The sequence below is a fragment of the Cyprinus carpio genome, chromosome A13, assembly GCF_018340385.1.
Source record: "Cyprinus carpio isolate SPL01 chromosome A13, ASM1834038v1, whole genome shotgun sequence".
NCBI lineage: Eukaryota > Metazoa > Chordata > Actinopteri > Cypriniformes > Cyprinidae > Cyprinus > Cyprinus carpio.
In genome coordinates, this window is record NC_056584.1 from 20031175 (window position 1) to 20056508 (window position 25334).

The following is a 25334-nucleotide window of genomic DNA, read 5'->3' on the forward strand; positions in this document are numbered from 1 at the left end:
TGTCTTTACAAATACATGATATAATGTTAGTTGACAACATCCCATTTAGTAGCGTGAAGACAGGTTTGTTGAGTGACAGCTAATTATGCTGCTAATATGGCATGAACACAACACTTAGAGAGGCAGAAATGATGACACAATATCCCAAAACTGCGTGGTGGTGGTGCTTGTGAATATGTAACCTGTTATTTCAGCTAAATTAACGGTACTGTATGTGTTTGTTCAGCTAGTTTCTTAGCATGCTTTATAAAACTGATGTGAAAGAGACTTAAAACATGTTGGTGGTGAACTGTATTAAATAAATCATGTTTCATAGAACCCATTAGAGGAAAGACATTTTAATGTAAGATAAATAGGATGGTCATTCTGCTGAATATAATACAATATGAAGCATTGTACATTTGTACATTTAATCCTCCAAAAATGAAAACTGTTTGGGACAGTTGTACAGTCCAATAGCATGTATTGTCTTAAGGTCCTATATCAGGTCTAATTAAACAAGTTTTTTGTCAAAGTCATTTATTTAAAAATCCATTTAACACATCGACCTGTACATCTTTCCCTCACAGCCTTGTTTTCATTTACGAAACATTAAATATGGCATCTATCTTTTTAAGGTCTACAGCAGAGTCAAAGACTCTGAAATGAAAAGTGTTTGTTCCAGTGCAAACTCTACATATGTTTACGCTCAAAACATTGTTTAAATTCCTCATTATGATTGATGCAAAGAATGGATGAATGTTTCTTAATCTAAATGATGTGATTATTTAAAAAAAAAAAAAAAATCCTGTGTCTAAGATGTTCTGTGCTTGATAATAACGTTTAATCAAAAAGTATGTTATGGTGACATTAACTTTGGTGTTAGGTACAGTATCTTGATTGCCTTGAATTGTGATACTGAAGAAATACTGAAGTTAGACTGTTATGATGAGTTTGGATATTTTGTTCACTATTGCTACAATATACATGTGCAAGCATTCACTAACATGGCATAGTCATTGTAAACAGCAGATAGAGCCATGATAATATGATATATTTACATATATGTATAATTCAGTTCACACATTTAAATATATACTATACAATATACAATGTCCCCTCTCAAATTAAATGAATCTAAACTCTTTTAAATCAATTATGATAAAGAGGCTGTGGTACCTAATTAGGAGCTTAGACAACCACTTCCATCCCATTAAAATGAGTTTTTCCTTTGTAAACAGGTGCAGCTTTATGCAGAGCACAAAATAAAATATTTACTTCACTTTTAAGACAAGGAGGAAATACAGTGTATTTGTTCACACTTTGTCAGGCTACTACTAACAACTACTAAGAGCTCAAAACAAGGCTCTTGAAATGCTTATTAGGCCTCTGTTTGCTTGAGCATTGGATAAGTTGAATTCTGCCATGTAATACAAAAACAGATATTGTACGTAATGTAAATCTATTTCAAACTGGTAAGTTGGGCAGTTATTTTTTTCCCCCCAAGAAAAACTTAGGCATAGAAAATGAGCTCTGGAATTTGGCCGCCTTGCACTCCTGTGCCATTGGTACTGTCAGAAGAGCATTGAAACTGGAAGGTCACCTTCCCACACTGAACTTCCGTCATACCCTCTTGTCCAAAATAGCTCAGCTCATTTCCATCAAGAACCACACTGGCCGTATAGAAAGTGTCAGGCTCAATCTGAACCGGATACTCGAACCAAACTGGGAAGGTGTTGCTGGACCCATCTGAAAAGTACTTGCTAAGATTGGTTCCCAGGACAACTCCTTGCCGTTTGAGCTCGATCTTAGCGGTATACTCAGCAGATCCACAGCTCGAGCCATAGAGCCCGAAACCAGCGATAAACACTCGTTTATCAACAGCAAACTGAATGCTGTCACAGCGTCCGCGATAACGCCACTGGTTGCTGCGGTAGGCGCATGACTGGAAGCGATGACACTTCTGTGGCGTCAATCCTTTACGAGGTTGGCAGACGAATTGCAGCTCAGGTTTCTTAGCTGCCGTGTACCATAAGAAAATGTCATTGGTCTCGTTTAGTGTTAACACTCCTGATTGCGCAGCCCCGTTCGCGAAATCATCAAGACCCATGGTTGGGATACGGATCAGATAGACGGCTTGGCCCAGTACCTTGCGTTTGTTCTCGATAGTTGTGTGCATTTCCCTCCGCTGACATTCAGCCTCTGCCCAGCTTAGTGCTGCTTCAAACACTACAATCTCCTTAGCGTTCAGAGTCTCCCGTCTGAGGATGCACTCCAAGGTCTGCGCGTCAATGTCACAAAAGCCCTCGGATTTAAGTGCCAGCTCAGCCTGAGCGTCAATGACTTCCCAGCAGCGTTGCGTTAGGTCTGGCTCTTCAAACAGACAGCTCTGAGATAGAAGAATACATGCATTCTTCGCACTCAAACTTGTTTCCAAGAAGTTGACACAAGCCCGAGCCAGGTGCGGGACTATGTACTTTTTGGCTGCATATAATGTTGCCAGTACGGTGTCAGCACTCAAGTCAATTTCATCACAGTAAATGTACCTGAGAAAAAGAAAAAAATCAAGGTTAGTTGTGTCGTACATCATCTGCAGCAGTCAATCAAAATATATGTAGTCCTTTAGCATTGTAGCCTGCTATTACTGGCCAAGCTAGAAGGTACTATTTTATGGTGTGCTACCAGCTTGAACCACAATGTGTTTTTGGTCCACATAAGTCAAAGCTGTACTGGAAATGGAAATGCTATCTTTTGCAACACCTCTTGATAACAAAAAGCACTATTCTGACAATAGCCGTAACTTTGTGGAATAGGAATGAACTAGGCCTTTGATTGTGTCCTTGAGAACAGATGTTAGGCTAAATTAATCATTCTATGATGCATTGTGCAGATCTACTGCAAATCTAATACTATGTCCTGTAATGCATTCTGGACTAGAAGTCATAACCTATATAGAAGCAGCATAATGGACACAATGTTCAAAGGGTGTGTTCTGCAAACAGAAACAAAGTATATAAATTTACACTTCTTTAGGATAGTGGGGGAGGAGGGATGAAAGACCTCTCTCGAGATGGAGAGACTGAGAGATGAGCCAGCACTAAAGAGAGAGTGGAGAACACAGAAGGACTCTCAAGAGAGATGGGTAAGCATGAGTTAAGATCTATCAGATCTTCTGTCATGGTCCTAAGCCCTCTGAGAGGCGGACAAGCTAAGCTCACTTCATTATTTATATTCTTCTTGTTTAAGCTAGAGTTCTATTCAGCATTTAAGCATCTAGTGCCATTAGTGTTCAGAGTTCACCCGATACATATAAAATCGTTTGGGAATGAGCCACAGCAATTCTGGAGATTCAGTAACAACCCACTTTGCAACACTCTGTGACTCCAGTGTGTGGCACTAAATGTGTGCTTGGTTTTATCTGAAACAGATATCGCAGCAGCTTAGAAATGAAATGTCCAATGATTGGCACTAAAAGGTTAGTGCTCTATTGCATTTAGAAATAATATACTGCCTACGCTAAACCCTACATTAACCTAACCGACAGTGTTAACCAAAGCAAATGTGATATAAAAATGCAAATTCAGTTTGCTTCAACAAGTCTTTTTTTCAAGATCAGCTAGGCCAGCTGATAGCCAACTTGACCAGGGGTGTGTTTCCCAAAAGCATCGTTAGCTAACTGTGGTTGTAAGTTCCACTGAACTCAGTTGACCCTTCGCAAAGACCCAACCCCCTTTGTTACTAGGGGTCGACCGATTATCGGCGTGGCCGATTATCGGCGCCGATATTAAGCATTTTTATTGTTATCGGCATCGGCCATTTTCAAAACCGATTTGCCGATAAAACCATTTTATTTTGAAATGCGCGATCTGGCACTGATCCAGCCACCTTAGTCAGAGCGCACCGCTCTGTGGCCTAGACTAAGCCCCGCCCATCGTCCGTCTGATTTGTTGGGAGTCACGAGCCTGGCCAATCAATACGGCTGGCGGCTGGAAAATGTTCGCTCTCACACCGAAAGCACAGGAGCTGCTTCAGTGATCATCATCACACATCAATAAGTTATCTCTCGAAGGTAAGAATGCAGTAAACGTTCCTGAAGTTGCAATAAATCACTACACTGAAGTTGCAAAACACCTAAATATAATCGATTTATGATGACAAGCCCCGTTCAGTTATTATACTGTGAATTCCTGGTCAATGTCCGTCATTGCAGTGATATGCTTTAACGGATCATCACATCAGTGCTGAGATAGTGAAACTAAAACCTACTTCTCTCACCATTCGGCCAACTTAACGTTGTATTGTGAATAGATTATCAACACGAATGAATTCACTCACGTCTGCTGCGGGTTTTTTTTTTTTTTTGTGTGTGTGTTGTTCACATAGCTTCACTGAACAGCGTCCGTTCCGTTAGGGCTCTTAGTCAAAAAAAATGCGCATATTTGGAGAAATATTGCTTTATTCTAACATGATTGCAAAATAATTTATCATACAGATTCAGAATTACCATTATGCAATTTTGAAGAGCTGAAAGGGCATCAAGCGCGAGCTCTGACGCGACGCGAGCTATTCCTGATTTGGTTATCTCCGCGGCCGCGCTCTCTCATTTGACTAATAACCAGGGGGGGATTTGCCGGTCTATGCATCCCTGCCTCTGCTGAATAACTTTTATCCCCGGTGGGGATAAAAACATCATGCAAACAAGCTCTGACGTCCAGATCTGAATCAAATGATTCGCGATACGCGATCCGATTGAAGCGCATCGAAACAGTGAATCATTTTGCGACGCAATGGTTTAACTGATTCGGAGTTTCAAAAAGCTCCGTTGTGTTCTTTGCTCGCTTTGTCTATATAATTTGTTGTTTGAATAACCGTGGACATTAAATCATTACAATTAATAGGCCTAACGTAGGCTTACAATATTTTTATTAAACTGAGATCACACTAAATACAATTTCCGTCGTATTAAAAACATTTCATAAAAATTTTCAAAAGCACCCCCCTCTCTGTTTATTTCACAAATCGCACCCTGCTAATAACCCTATGCTAATAACGTAAATTGTCAATAATCTCACATTGCACGTTTCTGGATGACGCTGTCCTGTATACTTCCTAGTTTGTATCGCCGTGATAAAAAAAACACTATTACAATATGGGTTGTGTGTGATTTTAATGCAATTCTGGGTTGCAAATAAAATGCTAAATATAACACACACACATACATATATATATATATATATAGATTACATTTATTTTCCATTATTTGTTCATTTGTTGCTGTTTAAATTTGCTTTAAGTTTTACTTAGTTTACAGAATGCTGCTGATGGATGCTCCCAGCACTTTTTATGTTTGTTGTTATTATTAATATTAATGTTGTTATTATGAACAGTTCTCAGAATTAAAGATGTGTTAAAATAATTTAAAGAGAGTCTTTGTCAGAGGCCTTTTTATTCTTAATTTTGACATAAATTTTCATTTTTACACTAGACACATATCGGTTCAAAATATCGGTTATCGGTCTCCTTGATCTGTAATAATCGGTATCGGCATCGGCCCTGAAAAATGCATATCGGTCGATCCCTATTTGTTACTGTTGCTGTGTCCAACAAGTCATGGCTCTCTCATGCCACACATCATGTTCTCAAAGTGAAAAATGCATTGTGAAGCAAAGAGGACCTGACAACTTGTAGACAGACAAGACAGAGCAGGATATTTTTATTTATGAAACAAAGTCTCAGATTTCAAAATTTGTCTTTTTTTTTTTTTTTTTTTTTTTTTTTTTTATAAGAAATTCAAACAATAAATGCAGTTTTGTGGCTCTTTAATGTATCATTAAAAACAAAAAAAACACATCAGAACAACAGAAACAATAACCAATCAACCCCACCTAAATACAACAAAAATCACAAAAAAAACACGAATAAACACAACAAAGTATCACCAAATTTAAATAAAAAACACCCACCTAAACACAATCTTCCAACTTCAATTCCACCAAAACAAAACTACACCACTATCTGGTTTGTTTGTTGGACAAAATGGCAGATTTGGCATTATGATTGGTCAGATCGCCTGTCAATCAAACTCCCGGTGAAGGGTCAATTGGTAATGACAGAATTTGCAACCAGTTGCTTTTGTGAAATGCACCCCAGGCTAGAAGACCAACTTAAAGCAGCTTAGGCTTTTTCAGCAGATATAAAGGAAAGTTAACTACGAATGAATTGCACCCAGTGATACTGTTTATGGGCACATGCTTTGCGCATGTTTAGCATCTGATTCCCTAAGAGAAATTATGCAAAACAGTAACAGGGCAAACACGCTGTACATTAGCACCTGATTAAACTTAACTGTGTATGGTTAGAAATAAGATGCAAGTTTTTGTTTTATAAGTGGTGCAAATTTCTTGTGAATTTGCTCCATGAAGACATGCTGGGTAGTTTTTTTTTTGAGCACTCCATAAAAAAATGACATTTAAAAAGTCAAATGAAACTATTTGATATCTTCAGTGTATTCAGATGAAGCTAATTGCACAGTGGATTTCAATCAGAAAAGACTTTTTCCAAAGGCCATATCTCTTAATGGTCGTGAACTGTTGGCTGTAAAGAAATTGCATGTCGGTGTAGTCGATTAACCCTCTGGAAGAAGTCCAAAGAAGGGTACTTAGATCAGAGAGAACAATTTTCTTCACTCCTGCGCTTAATTGAAAACAATAATAGCTAAATAATCTGTACAGAATGATAATAATGCAGATGAGGAAAGGGTCAGCCAGCACTGACCTGATAGACAAGGTACAATTACATAAGGAGACTTACTTCAGCATAGCCAGAAAGGCTGGAGGTTCCACATCAGGGATACGGATCTCATCCTTGTCCTCTGCCAACTCTCCATAGAACATGGCATGGAAAACCGAGCTTCCCACAGCAAGGACATACTAATGAAAAAAAAAGTATGAATTAATTTTACATGACTTGCGTTATCAATTATAATAAGAATCAACAGTATCCATCACTTCATTTGAAATAATTTACATGTTAGCACTGAGTTTCAAACATAAAATCAGTGCAACTCTATAAAATCAGCTTTGTAATGAGGGACACATGTGGTGTAGATGGAAAAGTGTTCAAAGTGCTCAGCTATTATTTTTCAATCTCTATTTTTGCAAAGTGACCCATTTTTTTATGACTCGACACTGAAGTCGTTTTATATCTCTCCTCACTTTAACAAAAACACTGATTATTCCCCTCACACTTATCAAAAGAACCTTCCAGGTGGTTTCATGTAATCACCTCTAAATTATAAACAACCCATGCAATGACACATTCTTTCTTATAAACCTGAATCAGAAAGGCACAGCTAGCGATCTTTAATTCCTCACAATTTGCCCTTCAGGTTTTCTTTCTTTCGAGTCGATTGCATTGTAAAGGTAAAGCTGTTTTAAATTTCAGCTTGATCCCATTCCCCTGGAGTCATTTGAGCGTGAAGCACACACAAATTTGACTCACAAAGACCAGTGCTTAATTACAACTATAATTTCCCCTTGGGTTTACAAGACACGTGAGTGCCATTCATTTGAATGGCATTTGCTTTTCCCTCCGAAGCAAAGAATGTTCCACAATGGTGTGAAAGTGGTTGCTGGAGCTAAAAGTTATCTCGCTGATGTTAATGGGTGCACGTAGCTAATGATGAAATCAGAGGCCAACACAGCATTGCAGATGCATTATATAACATGAGCAGAAGGTGAATATTTACAATTCATTTTAGCATTACACTCACATAGATGCTTTTTTTTTTTCTATTTAGAAAACTTAATTTTGGCCTTTTAAGTAAAGGTGTGTTCTTCTCCTCTGGGATCCCTTATGTGAAAAGCCCATAACAAATATATTGTAACTAAGAGGACCATCAAATAAATTGTGAGATTAATTTTGCAAAGCGCTAGTATGCAAGGAAGCCTTTCCTAGAAGCAAACATAACCTTCTCAAATAAAAATGATAATGCATATTTGAACGCCAGCCAAATGGACATCATAAAAAAAGGTGCTCTGTAATAACTCTTCATGGCCCATAGCAATATTGGCTGTGGCCATGCAGCAAAGCAATACAATGCCCTTGCCTAAGTGTGCTTTATAATGCATCACATATCAGCTGAACACAGCTTTCAATTCTGCCCCCTTAAATGGATAAAAGATGAGTCATGCCTGAATTGTAGGCACCAGATTAGCCCTGTCTTTTTAAATAAAGTCTGAGAGCGAAACAAGAACTGGTTTAAATGGGGTTTTGGTGCAGTTAAAATTGGCCTGAGGTAAAAAATAAATAAAAATAATGTCATATATAATAATGCCAATCTATGGGTCCCCATGAAAATTTTAAAACAAAACCAATTGGAAAGCTGCTATCTTCGAGGAGGTCACAGTGGAAGAGAAAGGGTTTTTACTTAGTGGAGATCAGTTAGATCTTCAAACTTATTATGAGGAGAATATTTAATTCACTTCAAATATTAAAAACATTTGCATAGTGATTTGTCAACAAATTCTGCTTCAAATGAATATTTTATTTATTTATTTATTGGCTGTCAATGTGAAAAAGAAAAAAAAAACTAGTCATGATTAATCTCATGATTTAATATTTAATAATAATGTTAAATTAAAATATATAAATGTATACATGTAGCTTTAATTAATTATTTTATTTATTTTTCTCTGAAATTTTCCATGGAATCCCTAGAAGCCTCAATTTAAGAACAAGATAGATGACTAAACAAATATTACAATAAGACATGCAGATGAAAATTTTATTTGAAAAATTACGTGGTTTTTGTGTGGTCAAATTTTAATGAAGTTTAATTTTACCAAGGACCAATTAAGCAGTTTATTGGGAGATATATTGACTGTATAAACAAATATCAGAACTTTATTCACATATTCATAAATGCTTTTGCACTGTTTAAGAAACTTCAACCGCAAACTGTGATTAATTAATACAACACAAACCCAGCATGAAAATAAGCAAAAGACTCTTTGTAAAAAGACAGACATCTCCCCCACTGCCTTCTGCCTGATTTTTATCAATAATTAAGGAGTGTCTCAGAAAGGCACATGGCCAGCTACACTGAAAACAACAGAAATAATTTAGCTGTCATTAGCAACAGCAGTGAAGCTCATCGCTTCCAAAAATCCTAAAGCTGTTCTCTGGAACCGCTGAGGTTACTGGGTAGTGCAAATCAGGAAGTCTTACCTTGTGTCCCGGGAGCCTCTGAGTTCCTCCGGACTGACCGACGACAAAGCGAATGTCAGCCATCAGTTCGTTATTAAACATCACAGCATTTCTGCAAGAGAAGATTCAGGAGAGTGATTTTAGACTAAAAAACTGAGAAACATTCCTACTTGATTGTACAGAAGTGGTGAATCCATGTTTCTGTAAACTTTCCATCAGACATAAAGAAATGATGATATAACTTGAAATAAAAAGAAACTATCCAATTATATTCTATTTGGAACCAGAAAATCTAACCTTGTTCATTTTCAAAACAAAACAGAAATTTGAACAATTCTTCATTTTAACAGTACTTCAAGTACAATAAGGTTACACACGTCTTTCTCAGGGAAATCCCTGGCCCCTGTCAATGGGAGTCCACAATGTCATCTTCCTCAAGTATTATTGGGGTCCAGGCCACATAGGAGCAGTAGGTAAACAAAGAACACTGTTGCAGAGTGACTACAAAGCCAGGTCCAAGAGCGCACATTTGTTCTGGCCAGCATGGGGCTTTCCCATGACGACTAAGTAAATATTACCCTTTGACAGAGAGCAAAGCCATGCATATAAAACAAAACTTGTTCCTTTCTTTTGCCTCTTCTGGGACAATACATACAGGGCGGAACAAAGAGCAACAACTACACAAATGGACATTTTAACATTTCAGAATATTCTCAAACAGTCTCAGAGATGTTAAATAACATTCCAGTTCCAACGACATTCAACACCAAATCCTGAACCTACTTAACCCTGAGAAGAAGAAAAAACTGACTTTAACTGTGTATGCACATTTTCTTCCAAATATTTACTGAGTTTCAAAAGTCTGAATTAACTAGTGAAAATGATCCAGTTTAATAAATAGTTTAAATTATGAATAAAGTATTTTTTAAAATAATTAATAGATTTATTATTGATAATAAATTATTTTATAAGCATAACAATTTTATAAGTGTTTTTTGAAAAGCTCCAAAAGTTATCCAGCATGATTTGAGAATGTGACCGTCTGAAAGTTCACATGATCATTGTGACAAATGTGCTTTTTCGATTAGAAATCAATTAGAAATAGTTTAGAATATTACTTCAATTAAATTTTCAAAAACCTAAAATTCCTCATTTTCAGGTTTATATGTGCTCTTAGACTTAAATGCTCTGGTTGTTGGCAGATGTTCCCTGCTCACCAACCTCTCGTCTCCCTCTCTGAAAACATCTAAAGTTGACCTACCTCTCCCTGATCGTGGAGTACAGACCCTGCCAGTTGCAGCATTGGATGGTGTTGTTGTTGTTCAAGTTCTGCTGCTGGTACTGCTGCACAGTGGCGACCGACACTGGCTTCTTAGTGGGAAAGATCTCCGCTGCCATCTTCTTCTTCTTCTTGGTTTTCAAGGTGATGATCTCATAGCACACAGGGGGCAGCTTGGATGAGCTGCTGGGACTCCCCTTTTTGGAGCCTTTACTGGTCTTGCTCTTAACTGACTCTGGAAGCATCAATAAGAACGTAAGACATTTCATGTTCCTTCCCTTGGCATCCACCATGAGTGTGTTCACCTGCAGAGCAGTGGAAAAGCATGCAGAGAAGATGTTTGGAAGGAAAGGAAGGATCTGAGAGAGGTGATGACTTGCGCAGAGCGTGAGGAGCCCAGAAGGAAAAAAGCAAAGAAAGATGAAAAAATCCACTCCTAATCTTCACCTTCTAAAAGCAAACTGTCTGGGAATATAAGCTCCTTCTTCCACCAGAAGATTAAAGTCAATACGGCGGCTGACTTTTCTGTCCTTTGCTTCTAGTTTGATCTGCTGGTGGACAGCAGAGATGAGTCTCCATAACTGTGCTGCTAGATAACATCCTTCTTTAAATGTCTTCTCTCTCTCCTTCAGTATCTGTGACAGTCCCAGATTTAATGCTCCTGCAGTGGTTCAGAAACAGCTAGTCCATGCTGTCTCTCTCCCTCTCTCTCCTCCTGACACTCTGACACACACACGCATCAACACTTACGCGGAGCTCTGCAGGATTTGTTTGCCATGGACCTGCGCTCTGACGTGTGTTTTGCTGACTGTGGGGGCTGAATGGACGGATGGAGCAGAGAGAGCAACCCCCTACCGATGGAAGCCAGACATCCCCCACAGCCCATCCAATAAGCACTCTCGAGAGCCGTGATTGGCTGCAGCCACCATGCGCAGCACCTACTAGAATATGCTAAGACCTCTTTGATTAAAAATGTCATCCCCTTTCCCTTAGAATGATGCATTCTGATCTTTAGCATCTCTCTAAGCAGCCTATTGCTGATTAATATTTATAATGTAATAGAAGTCATGAAATATAAAGAATGTGAAGGAAATAGGACCTCATGTGAGAGCTTTATTTCAACTATTAGTTCATCTAGTTAAATGTTACCTTTTTAAAAGTGTATGGCTCAAATTATTTAATAATATGGTTCAGAGGGATTTCTTTTAAAATAGTTATAATAGAAATACCAACCATTTAAATTATAAATTTAATAATAATTAATAAAAATAATAATAATAATAATTTAATATTAAATATATATTATAATAGCATATTCTGTTTTATATTTACCCTCATACAGAACATTGGTGTTTGCAGCCCCATTCTTCCTGTCAAGGATTAAATGAAAGTTTAAATCTTCACCTGTGAAGAGCATTTTCGTTTCAAGTCCCGGCTACTACCATACACATAGCCCTACATGTCATGTTTAATGCATGTAGCACAGAGCTTGGCTCTAGACGTCTTTTCTGTTCTCACTGAATTACATTGCTAAGCCTTTTGTTCCTCAGCTGGGGAACACATTACAGAAATCAAGGAACCAAACACATTTCTGTAAAAACACATAAATCTGATGAGATTGCTTGCAGCAGGGTCTGAAATTCCACAATGCAAGACAACCTTATAACACTGATTCAGGCTTTTCCTATCTATCTATCTATCTATCTATCTATCTATCTATCTATCTATCTATCTATCTATCTATCTATCTATCTATCTATCTATCTATCTATCTATCTATCTATCTATCTATCTATCTATCTATCTATCTATCTGTCTGTCTGTCTGTCTATCTGTCTGTCTGTCTGTCTGTCTGTCTAAAGATATAAGAATATAAGACAGAAAGTGCTATTATAATATATATTTAATCTTAAATTTATTATATAAATAATATAATATAATAATTTAAATGGTGGATATCTATCTATCTATCTATCTATCTATCTATCTATCTATCTATCTATCTATCTATCTGTTGTAGTGATAATGGATTAAATGGATATCATGTAATCATGAATCTCGAATCATGTTTTTGAATTATTACCATCACGTCATCGTTACAGAACACCAAAAGCAATTTATACAATATATAAACAAACTTTCGTACCAAATGCAATAAGTCTTTTGTATAAGAGGTAGGAAACATATATTTTAATTTTGTCATTGTGGATGTTGTGTATGGTCAGATGTATTTATTGGATGTTGTGTATTGTTAATTGTTTTGTGATTGTATGGCGAGACCAAAGATCAATTTTCAGCTTAGGCTGAACAATAAAGTACTACTACTACTACTACTACTATAAGTAGATGCCAGCAGCCCATAGAAACAGACACTAATGAGGCATGTACTTATATATATCTATGTCTACTATGCCAGAGCATGTACACGCATCATGCGCCAGATGTTGTGAATGCACTCAGGATAGTTGGACATTGCAGTGGAACAGAGGTACAAAATGATATAAATACTGTTCAGTTTCTTGCACAGACTGATCGTTTCGTGCCTTAAGACTTCAATGTATTGTCACGAACCGCAGGGTTTCATTTGGTTTTGTCTGTGTATGTTTTTTTTTTGACTCTCAAAGCCATGGAGCCTATTGACTGCCATTAAATGACTGTCAGACTGCAACGGTTTGAGTTAAAAATTTTTTGTTTGTGTTCTACTGAAGAAACAAAGTCACCTGCATCTTGGATGCCGTGGGGATAAGCAGATAAACATCAAATTTTCATTTTTGGGTGAACTATCCCTTTTTAATGCACTGTGAATTAACATGAACTAACAATGAATAACTGTATTTCATTAAGTAACATTAACAAAGAAAAATAAATACTGTAATAAATGTGTTGTTCATTGTTTGTACATGTTGGTTAATACATTAACACACTAACTAATGGAACCTTATTGTACTGTAAAGTGTTAACAAATTATTAAATCTTTATAGTTACAGTTATTGTCCTTGGTGTCAATGGCCCTTATTATTATACTTTTGCTGCTGTTTATTGTAAAAGAGATGAGGCAAAGCCTAAAAACTTACTCTATAAGATTTTTTTCAAGACATCCATTACCGAAACAGAAACTGTTGCACTAATGTTTAAAGCTGATACTTGTTATGAAAATCATAATGAATCTATCTTATAATGATAAACAGATGCCTGTCATTCTCAAAAGCAGTGCTGTTTGTGTAATTGTTCAGTCTCTCGACGGTTTCATGCAGTGTAGTGGTTGCACATTTCGCTAAAGGCTTGCTAGCCTCATTAACACTTTGCAAGCACAACAAATTGCATTTCCCATTTTTTCACAACACATGGCGTGAAATAACAATGGCAAAACAATGCTTTATGTAATCTCATGGTAATGAGATTCTCATCTTTCACAAAGTAATTTTAACAGAACTGACAAGCTATGTGATTTTATGAATGTTAATAAGTCACACATTCATGAAAGAAACACTTCTTTGACTCTTTCTCCACGACTGAGGAAAAAGAGCTCAGTGAATGTGCGCGGAAATGTGTGACCTCTCTGTCTCTCACAACAGCTAAATAAGACGAGACGAGCAGGACCCCCGCGGTGACTCGGACAGATCTCCATTCTGTGGGGACACCTGCCGGGAGTCTTGGCTTAGAGGAAGTGGAGCGGAGCTGAGAGACAGCCGTAAAGGTTGGCACGAAGAGGCAGGCAGGCAGGCGCTGGATCCGGCAGGCTGGCTGCTGTCCCCCTCCCCTCCCCTCCCTTTCCCCCCCCATTAAAATGGCCAAGAGCACCTGACAGGTGGGAAGAGGGGAGGAAGCCATGGCTTTGGACCAGGGACAGGGCTCACGCTGCTGTCCAAACAGGAGACTTGCTGGATAGAGTGATCTGAGAGGATTTGAGGAAGGAGAGGGCTGGTGGACAGAGGGAACTGGCAATCAATTTGTGCCCGCGTGAGCAACACAGTTCTTTTCCAGTCAAACCAGATAACATCCATCTCCCCATGCTGTGGTCAGATATGGGCACAAGGACATGTGTTATGATTACTGCTATCTACCTGGGCAGCTGTACGTTTTGCTCTGGAAGTGCTTTTGCCATCCAATTACAAAATTACAGACTTACAGTAAAGTGGAACAAGGTAAAGATATCTTCCAGACTAAAGGAAACAGCAATCATGAAGTAATTTTCTTAAATAACAGGTTTCTTAAATAAAAAGTACTTTCTGATCTGTCTAATGTGAGAGACAGAAAGGTCTCATTCTATGTGACACTGAAATCAAGTGTTTGTTCTGCGTGGATGACCTGGTTCTGCTGTCCCTCACAGAAGAAAGGCAGCAGAGCCAGTCCCTGCAAGAGCAGTAGAGTGGACATTGACAGTCAGTCTGGACGAAACCTGTCCAGTTCTCCAAAAGAGAGCCAGTTCTTGAAGCAACAGATGCTAGTTTATCTCTGAGGACAAACAGTACTACACAAAACCTCCAATAATGATAACAAATACTTTCACTAACAACCTTTAACACATAAAGAACCATGTTAGACTTCAACTAAACAATAAATTTAACATTGAAGTAAACATGCAAATGCAAGACTAGTAATGAATGAGAACAGCCCCTAAACCATTAAAACAACATTGGTTCTCATTAATGGTATTTTTTTTTTTTTAAGGGGATGAAATAACAGTATACAGTATCTATATTTATAACATGCACATTAATGGTAAATATAGGTTCCATCAATATAACAGAAAAAATGCAAATTAAAAACTAAAATGCACACTAAAAACAAGAATAAACAATTCACATTGAGCTACAGATTGTAGTGTGTTATGGGTAATAAACTGCCTCCAGGTCTATACGGCAATAAAATTCTAGATACAATTATTTTCTTTGATCCTAAAATGAAAATTAACTTAAACCAAACCAAACCATTCAACAGAATCAAACCAGTGTCAAATTCATATGTTCAAAATTGTAAAAAATATTAGCTGGAATTTCCAAACATGCTCCAACATTTTGAGGTCACATTGAAGTGGTTCAAATAATTTCAACAGGGTGTAAACCTTTGCAAATTGAAAAAATGAAAAAGACCTGTACAATCATTTGCATCACCTCAATCAAACTCATCTAAATTGAATTAAATATAAAGCCCTCATTTGTCAATCAAATCTCCACAGTCACATTCCCTAAACACACTAGTAATTCAATATAATGACAAAAATCAACCAAACATCACTCATACTGACCTCAATAACTGGAGTTATATATAAAACTTTATCTAGCATAATAAAAATCAGTACCGTACGGCTCTCTGGAATACTCGATTCTGATTGGTCATATAGTTTTAGATAAATACAATAACCTGTGTATTTGATGATCATCCAACCAATTTCCAAGACTAGTTTAATGTCTTTGTCCCGTTCTCCTAATACAATATAATTTCAACTCAAATGATAATCTGAAAAGTCAGTAACACAACACTCAGTGACAAGTTGGAGTTAAACTCATAAATGGCTCTGTTGCTTGTACAATTCTGTATATAAATAGTCATGTTAATTAGCTGCAATGATCTTTTAACTTTGAGACACACAATGTGAGAGACCTTTGATTCATGTCTGGGCTAGATTGTGTCTTTTTACTGATACATGCTGTGGGCCAGTAGGTTGTACATCGATAGGACCACTGATAGGACCAATTATGGTGCATGAGTGAGTCTGCTGTGCGTAGGTGTGTGTGAGCGAGCATCTCTGCTGAGGGTGTGTGTGTAGCTGTGTGTGGGTGTGGAGGTGATTCTGTCATCTGGTCGAGGCCAGCAGCAAAAATATCTAAATTCACTGGTTCCTCGCTTCCAAAAGACGACCCACATTTATTTATAAACAATATTTAAATAAAAAGAAAATAACTTAAGTTAGTGATAACTAAATGGACAAAACAGCAGAGCAAATTCAGTTAATAGAAAAGCAGACATATATACAAGAATAACTGCATTCACAACCCATTTACTTTCATAAAGTCAATCATTTCGGAGTAAACATGATATTCAATAAAGGGAAATAAAATGTATAGGATAGGATTCGATTAATCCCATAATGCCCAAGTATTGTATTATGAAAGCAGAAAAGACATATATTTGTTTTTCCCCACGCAAGTTTTAGTTTTAGTAATTTTACTTCTGCTTAAACTCATTTTAGTTATGTACCAATTTCTAATTGGCATTTAAGTTGTACATCTAATATTTACATTTATTAAATAATAAAAATGTAAATATTTTTATTAATAATTTTGTTATACTGATGGATGGATGGATGGATAGATAGATAGATCTCCATACTTCACTTTAAACAGCCTCAATGTGAAATTAAAAGACCTTTGATTTGATTTATATGACAGCAAATAAATAAATAAATAAAGAGAAAGAGGAAAATTTTATCTTTTTTTATTATTATCTTATTTCTTTATCTATTTTATCTAAAATACAATTTTTAGCATTGTGTTTGAAACAGGCACTCCCATGATGCCCTTTATCTGGACCCTCATTACCTGCAAGCCTTGTCTCCACAATTAAGAGAATTATGTGGCAGTTAGGAGATAAGGATAACATTTTCATTAGATAATTATTCCAACAAGTTTTTATCTAACAGGTAAGTTAAATCAGCCTGTTACTTTTGAATGTATAGCCTTATTTCCATGTATAAATGCTAATTAATGTACCCCAAGATACCATTCATACATAATCAGTGATTAATTATGGTCATCACAACTAGGTTAGATGGTAAAAGAAGAAAGAATCACTAAAGTTGCACCCCAAGATACCATTCATACATAATCAGTGATTAATTATGGTCATCACAACTAGGTTAGATGGTAAAAGAAGAAAGAATCACTAAAGTTGCACTTTAGTATTTTTATTTATTATTATTATTTTTTTTTATGTTGGTCTGGCCAAGATAGCAGTTATCTTGAACTGGTCATATGATTCCTGCTCCATGTAAAATTTTACATAAAAAAAATATGATTACATAAAATTAAACTAATCATAACACATGGATATGATTTAAGTCACCATTTCATATCAAAGTGATATTTAAAATCTAACACTTGTTTTAATTAGAATGGCTTTTTATTTCCTGCAACAGTAGAACACACTAACATTTTGTAGCATACGTATATAGCTCACCAATCATAACAAACCCTACAACCAACTATGAATATCTCTTTAAAACCTATTTCACACACTTTTACAGTTCTAGAGAGTAGTCAGAACAAACCCACACTTAGTTGACCCCAGCTGCAAAGCATGCTGGGTAAACAGCAGTGCCACTGCTTTAAGTACTTGCTTTAAGTACCGTTGATGCTTAAAAACTCTTTAATCAGATACCTGAATTGTTAAATTTGTTATATTTGTACATTATTGCTATTATATTAGGTATCAACAACATGTATACTCTTAGGATAAAGCTAAATTATCTCCTAAATTGCTAAATTATAATCAGCCGATAGGTGTGTAGGGAGATGCTCATAGAAACTGGAAACACATCTCAATCAAACGTAGTCGGGATTGGCCAGGAGTCTTGTTTGTGGAGGAGTGTGTTTGCTGTGAGTGGACCTCATGGAGAGCTGACCTCCTCACCCTGAGCCCACCAGCACAGAGCACAACCACCCACTCATTCATATTCCTCTCTCGCAATCACACACCCACACCCACATACTTTACTTCATTACACTATCATGTCACTCCTCCTCTTCAGTCCAAAGAGTCCATCTTTACTACTGTAAACAATCTGTTTCTCACCCACTGCTATACGGAACACCCCTGCCCTATGCATATATATATATATATATATATATATATATATATATATATATACATTTTAATCCTAATATATTATAATACTTATAAATGTATAAGTATATTATAATACTTTAAAATATTATTATAATTATTTTAAAGAATAATGCAATAACAAAACTAAAGATGAAGTCTAACTACTACTACAGGTCTCACTTGACTTTTAAATGTGTTTGAATTATTAGTACCACTTTACTTGAAGCCTTGTGCGATGCATTATATATTTTCATAAATAACTGTAACTGAAAATGCATTATAATATAAGCAGATTCCTTGTTACATCTGAAATTGATTGTTTATCATGTGTTTTAATGTGTTATTCTTTCTAAAGGTGTAATAATGAAGGGATAAGTATTATAATGTATTATAACTATGATTAAAATTATTCCCAATATCATATAATGCATTATAATGTGCATTAATACTTTTATAATGCATTATATATATATATATATATATATATATATATATATATATATATATATATATAATATATATATATATATATATATATATATATATATATATATATATATATATATATATATATAAAAGGGCTGCTATAAGGGTGCTTTTCCCAACCAATATTAAAATATGCAGTTAACTCATACATAAGCATGCCATGTTATGAATTATAATTTTTTTGATGGACTGATGGTCTTATAAGAGATTTTGACTGCTTTCCACTCAGGTCATCACCCTCAATACTTCAAAACTCCTATTGACCCAGGAGATGTGAAGTTGTGTGGGGTTGTCTAAACAGGTGTAGGAGTATTTGAATGAGGGCTCATTGTACTGAGACTCTGTTCTGAGCTTCACATTAGGAAATGAGGCAGACAATCTATAATGAACACACTTTTGTCAAGAGGAGGAGGAGAAATCTCTCTTCTGGCTAAATAAAAGAGAGCAAGGATGTGGTTAGGATAACAATAATGATGTTGTCCCTTTCTGCCAGTGACATTTGTGGCATTTAAAGAAAGAGATGTGGCAGAGAGTGTGAAAGGAGGTAAAAAAGGAAAAACAACAGAAATGTCGCTTCTCTCGTAGCAAACCTGCCTATCGCTTTATAGAAGGGGTGAATCATTATAAAAATGTAACCGGCTTTTTTTCTTACACAGGGCAATTAAAAAGCTTTCTCTGTCATATATTTATGATAATTCATTTATTTTTGTCCAGAGCTGAGAGCTAGGCACAGGGAGCAGTTGTGCAGATGAAAGGTATTGTATGTGGAAAATTGGGTTTTGTGAAAGTGGGTCTATCTGACACGCCATATCCACAGCAATTACCGAGGAACATTTTCAAACCTTTCAAAGAAGCTTAGAATGTGGTGCAATGTAAAAATCCCAAAAGCTGAGTTTTGATCAAAGTTTGGGCTTGTCTGTATGTTTCTTTTTTTGATGGAACCAAACACTTCCAGTAGAGTAGGTTACATATTTCAAGTAACAAGTAAAGTAACGTTACTTGTTAAATTTACACCATAATATAGTAATATTATTTTTCAAATATGACCCTGTGTAAATGTATATAATGCAGTGCCACATTAAAAAGCATCATTTATGGTCCATTCAATGGGTATTATCTGTCCAAAATACTGCTTTTTTATGTTTGTTTTTAATTGACTGGTATTGTTAACAATGTATGCGTCCAACTTGCGCACTGTAATGCGGTCAACTCAGGTGTGACGTCATTCCCAGCTCTGACTTCCGAAGTAAATGGAACACAGCATTAGTCACTGCATGCAACGAAGCATTACAAAGTAACTTACCACTTAAAAATACATTATTAGTTACTTTTCATAATGAGTAACACTATATTGTACAATATTACTTTTAAGAGGAAACACTCCCAAACACTAAGCATTTCATCCCAAATCCACATCAGCAACAAACTGTTTTTTAGACCAGGATTTGTTAACCTTCTCAGAGCAAATTCTTAATGATTTCCTCTAAGCTTAACAACAAGTGTCACCTCAGTCTGACCTTTTCAGTTTTTATCAGCGCTAACATAATCACAGTGATGCTAATCAGGATAATGAGGTGTTAACATTAAAGGCAACACGCATGCTGCCCTTTTCTTCTGCGTACACAAGCAAAAAAAAATACAGACTCATGCAGCAGACACATGGGGAGAAAGCTGTTCATAAAAGTTGCCCAAAAAAGCTCAGCATTTGACTAAAAACATGTCTGTTTCTTCACGTTAAAACATTAAAACTTCGATGCTCTATTTGCCGCTTTGCTCATACAAGATAAAACACTTAATGTTCCTTCTCTTCAAACACACCTTGCTAATTAGGCCTAAACTCAAAGAAAACATTTCCTATTCGATCCCTAAGAATTATATAAGAATAAACATCAGTGAACCGAGACTTGTTGAAGCTATATTTGGCTCCATTTGTGAAGCACGACTGAAAGTCAATAAACAATGGTCCCAAAAGAAACCACAATAATCGCAAGATACAAAATAGCACAAAGGTCTCCATGGAGATTGAGGTATTAACCCAGGGCGAAGGTATAGAGTGTCAAGATGAAAGACATACACAGCTGCTGTATTTTTCTTCAGATATCTCCACAGGGGAGATTAGTTCGTTTCTGTTTCCCAGCACCTTCAAGTATTCCAGTTCTGTGATCAGTTCTATAGATAAACAGTGTGTCATTTGCTTCATAACTGTACTTTGATTGTACAAATACAGACACAATACATATTGACAGATCAAAGTGATTGGCAAATGTCTGATCTACTAAGCTTCCCTTTCATTCCATACTTTGTTCAGCAGGGAAATTAAAGACATTGTGACTTATTCACTTTAAAGGAATAATTCACCCCGAAATTAAAATTGGCTACTCACCCACAAACCATCCAAGATGTAAATTAGTTTGTTTCTTCATCTGAACAGATTTGGAGAAATTTAGCATTACATCACTTGCTCATCAATGGATCCTCTGCAGTAAAGGGGGCCGTCAGAATGAAAGACCATACAGCTGATAAAAATACTTTCACTATTACAATAATCCACAAGTAATCCATACGGCTCCAGTCTATCAATTTATGTCTTGTAAAGTGAAAACCTGTGTATGAAATAAATCTATCAATCATTTAATGCATTTTAACTTTAAACTGTTGCTTCTGGCCAAAATATCAGAAGATCCATTGGTAAGCAAGTGATGTAGAGTAGAACTAAATTTCTCAGAATCTGTTCCAATGAAGAAGTTGTTTGCATTTTGGGTAAGTCAGTTTTCAACAAATTTTTATTTTTGGGTGAACTATTCTTTTAACTTATATAGAGCATTTCTAACAAAAGCTTGGAAGGTGAATGTTAACATATTTCCACCAATTACAATACTGTGGGTGTGTAAACAACCTTATACCTTTCGATAATTTGTTTGGAATCTCTTTTCCACCTTCAATAGTTAGCTCTAAGAGGGAAGCCTCACCGCTGAGACTCTCCAACAGCAAGCTAAACAGTACCTATATATCTCTAATACATTATAGAGAGATCTCAACATACTGTACATAAAGAGAATGAGACCCAAGTTGCAGCACAGGGCAACCACAAGGTTAACCAAAATAGTGAGCAATTTATGCTAAGTAAAGGTGACCAAAAACATTTCATATTAAATGCTTTGCCAGTGCTCAACTCCTTAGCAAAACACTTATGGAGAGAAATAAAAAAAAATCACAGAAATTAGAAATATAATTGACACAGAAAAATAAAGAAAGCAAACCAGTTCTACTTACAAAGTAAAGTGTCCTTATACACTAAATTCTGTTTACTGCTCCTGCTGGTAGATGCTTTACACTATCAGCCATTCAAAATTTTCAAATATCAAACATCCTGTGTGTCAAGCAACTGCCATTGAGATGAATGGGAATTCTAACTCACTCCAGGTATTACAGACTTTCTTGGGCTCAACAGCTGTGTATCAAACCATGATGGATCAACCATCTCAAAAAGGTTTAGTTTCATAGTGTAGGCCAACAATTTTACAGGCAATGCTGTGTGTTTTACAGCATTTAGCTGCTAATGAGCTGTGCATTTTTTCTGGAGCAAACAGGTTTGCTGTGGTCTGGTAAGGAAACATCAGTATACAGCTGCTGAGCTTTGCTTTACACCTTTAGCATGCACGAAACTGCATTAGATTTTTAATTTTCTTCCACTTAAACCACTGAATAATTACTACCCACTCTTGCTTGCCATTTAGCTGATTTTTTTTTTTTACCCACAGCAGCTTATCGTCCACTAATTGCAACTTAACTCTGGGTTGAGCACTGTACTTGAGGGCACAATTGTGATAGATCTCTGTAATCCACCGTTTCACGGGTCACCCCTTCACGGGATGGAAAATTGGCAAAAGGAAACCTTATAACCCACTATAACCAAACTCAATCCTGTGTAATTAATGCATTACTTGAAGAAAATACAGTAAACAGAACTGCATGCAACAAACTACATATTTAGGTCCACAATCCATATGGAAATCTATATGCCATATTCTCAGACATGTAGGACACACATTAAATGATAAAGTGATTGCAGTGCCTTTGATGTCTTTTCAAACATTCCACAGAGAGAATCAATGAAGCACTGAAAAACATGATGAAAATTGGCTGCAAAAAGAGAGAAAAGCTGGAATAGAAAAGATTCTATTCTATCACTAACAATGTAGATTCATTAAAATTTGGATATGGCAGGTTACAGTATAGTAATAAAAGAGCAGAAAAGACATATGGGTTCAAAGCAGAGTCAAATCAGACCAGTTTAATTCAAACTATTTAACTCAGTAACTAATTCTAGACATGTACGTTTATACCTGATCTGATATTCAGCATGTTTCTGCAATTCAAATTCAAATCTATATGTTCATGACCACGATGACACTATGGCTAATGGCTCGTGAGATTTGGTGAACATTTGAGTGACTTTACACAGCATAACAAGCACTTTCATATTTTACATTGTCACAGTCATTCTGCAGCAAAAACAATTCGCAAACGCTGGTGCCTGTTTGAATAAAAGCTGCAATGCATGAAAAATTTATAAGTAGTACTTAAAATGTGTGACCTATATTCTCCGTGCAAATAAATAAATAAGTGTGTCTGGGTGGAGGAGAATTCTTTCCAAACTGGGACACAAGAGAGCCTCATAACATAATGAGAGAAGGATTTAGATCTTGCTATGTAAAAACATAATGGATCTTGATCCTATTTTCCTCTTCTGCTCATCAGCCCCTTTCAGAGAGATTATCACTCTGTCACATTGTCTTCTCAGTACTGTCAGGAGACTGAAAAATCCTGGGTCTTTTCATTTTGCTACACTGATCCTTTCCCACATAACCCTGGGGAAATGAATGGGATACTAAAGAAAATTAACAGGGAAAATACAAGGAAGGAGGATTGGGCAAAAAATGCTTGACTCACATTCATTGGCTTCTGCACAAGAAAGCTAACCTATTACCAAAACGACTGACTTTTGTGAAAGAAATGAATGACCTTTTGGGCAGACAAATTAGAGGCTTAAGACAGCTTAGCATGCTGGCTATTGCAGTTGTAACCTTTTCACTTATCTGGTACCTCAAAGACCTTCATCTTGGCAAACTGACGTCTGAAAGGAAAGTGGAGTGTGTATGTGGGCGCCAGGTTTAGCAAAAGCAGGTCATCTGTTTCTTTTTACCCTTTAAATCACACACACAGGATCTGTCTTTAACTTTAAATGAAACTTTAAAATATATTTCTGAATTCAAATCTAGCTATTCTCATGAAGACATTCCTAAGGAATTATCAACGTTTATTGTGAAAGAAATCTCCCTCTTCACCCCTCCCCCTATATCCAGTCCTTGAGAAGAGTCTCTCACCTTCAGGTTTCTTGCTGATTGCTGGATTCAACTGGCCTTCACAGGGGAGCCCCTTCACGGGTGAGAGTTTAAATAAGCCTGACAGGAGAAGCCAGCACTGGATCATGTGGGTGAATGAGCTAATCAATATTTCACATCTCCAGGCGGTGGGCAGACGGACAATGAGTCTAGACAGGCCGGGCTCAAAAGGGAGTTCCTTAAAGACATGTGCTTGGTCCACCTACAATAATAATAATAATAATAATAATAATAAATAAAAAAAAAGGATTTCATTATTTAATTCTGACAGTTTGTGTTTTTCTATTTCACCTTATCCAGCATTATGTAAAGATTTACAGATGATATGATGTAGAAAATTAGTTCACATGGAAACATATTAGTGGGGCTCTGTTTGGCCATAGCTTCATTTTAGCTACAGAAGCTTCACGCAAGCAACTTTTTATAGGTCACATTTTTCAGAGGATTGAGCTTTATTCATATTGACACACGTCAAATGTGCAAGGAGTTGAAACAGCGTTCACTGCTTCTCCACTGAGCTCTCAAAATGCTGGAGAGCTAAATGATTCACTTATGTTATTTATCACTCTATTAAACACAACTTTGGATAAACATTGGAGAAAGACCATATGTGGATATGCTCAAGATCTTTAAAAGAATAGTTCAATCAAAAATGAATTTACTCACCTTCATGTTGTTCCAAACCCATATGACTTTCTTCTTTCTGTGGAACACAAAAGGAGATGGTATGAATTGAAAGTGAATGGTGACCATGGGCTGGCAACCTTAAAACATGCCAAAAAAGAACATAAAAGTATCATAAAAGAGGTCCATAAGATTTGTGTTCTGAAGGCTTTGAGTGAGGAACAGAGCAAATTTATACTGTCTTTTGTTTTTGCTCCCACTCCCAAACATAACCACTCAAATCTCCTGAAATTTGAACATGCACATATTTACATTTGGCACATTTTTCTCAAGCAACATTTATACAGCTTCAGAAGACCTGTTTTATGGTCTATTGTATGGTGTTTTTTTTTTTTTTCTTTTCATTTTCATCATTTTTGGAGCTCTAGTCACACTTCAAATTCAGTGCATTAAAAAGAACAGTGTGAACATTTGCTAAAAAGCTTTCAAAAATAAGGACTGCATTTGATTTCAGACTGTTTTATATT

The 25334-nt window shown here is 36.4% G+C and overlaps 1 protein-coding gene across 2 annotated transcripts; it reads right to left on the bottom strand.

Moving 5' to 3' along the window:
* Positions 1-322: 322 nt before the first annotated feature.
* On the bottom strand, positions 323-24865 carry LOC109048621 (BTB/POZ domain-containing protein 3-like). Of its 2 annotated transcripts, XM_042769215.1 has the most exons (6): positions 24850-24865; positions 24166-24385; positions 10448-10700; positions 9208-9298; positions 6790-6908; positions 323-2525 (listed from the first exon to the last, which is right to left on the bottom strand). In XM_042769215.1, the coding sequence occupies exons 1-6, from the start codon at positions 24853-24855 to the stop codon at positions 1493-1495; spliced, it is 1722 nt and encodes a 573-aa protein (XP_042625149.1). In that variant the 5' UTR covers positions 24856-24865; the 3' UTR covers positions 323-1492. The 2 variants fall into 2 exon arrangements, with proteins under 2 accessions (XP_042625149.1, XP_042625150.1); XM_042769216.1 differs by lacking the exons at positions 24166-24385; positions 24850-24865 and adding an exon at positions 10913-11314.
* Positions 24866-25334: the final 469 nt, after the last annotated feature.

Bases quoted from the DNA above. Each gene is read 5' to 3' on its own strand.
- LOC109048621 (XM_042769215.1), bottom strand. The intron at 9,299-10,447 runs GTAGGTCAACTT...CTTCTCTTGCAG, and splicing joins TACTCCACGATCAGGGAGAG to AAATGCTGTGATGTTTAATA. The intron at 2,526-6,789 runs GTAAGTCTCCTT...TCTTTTTCTCAG, and splicing joins GCCTTTCTGGCTATGCTGAA to GTACATTTACTGTGATGAAA.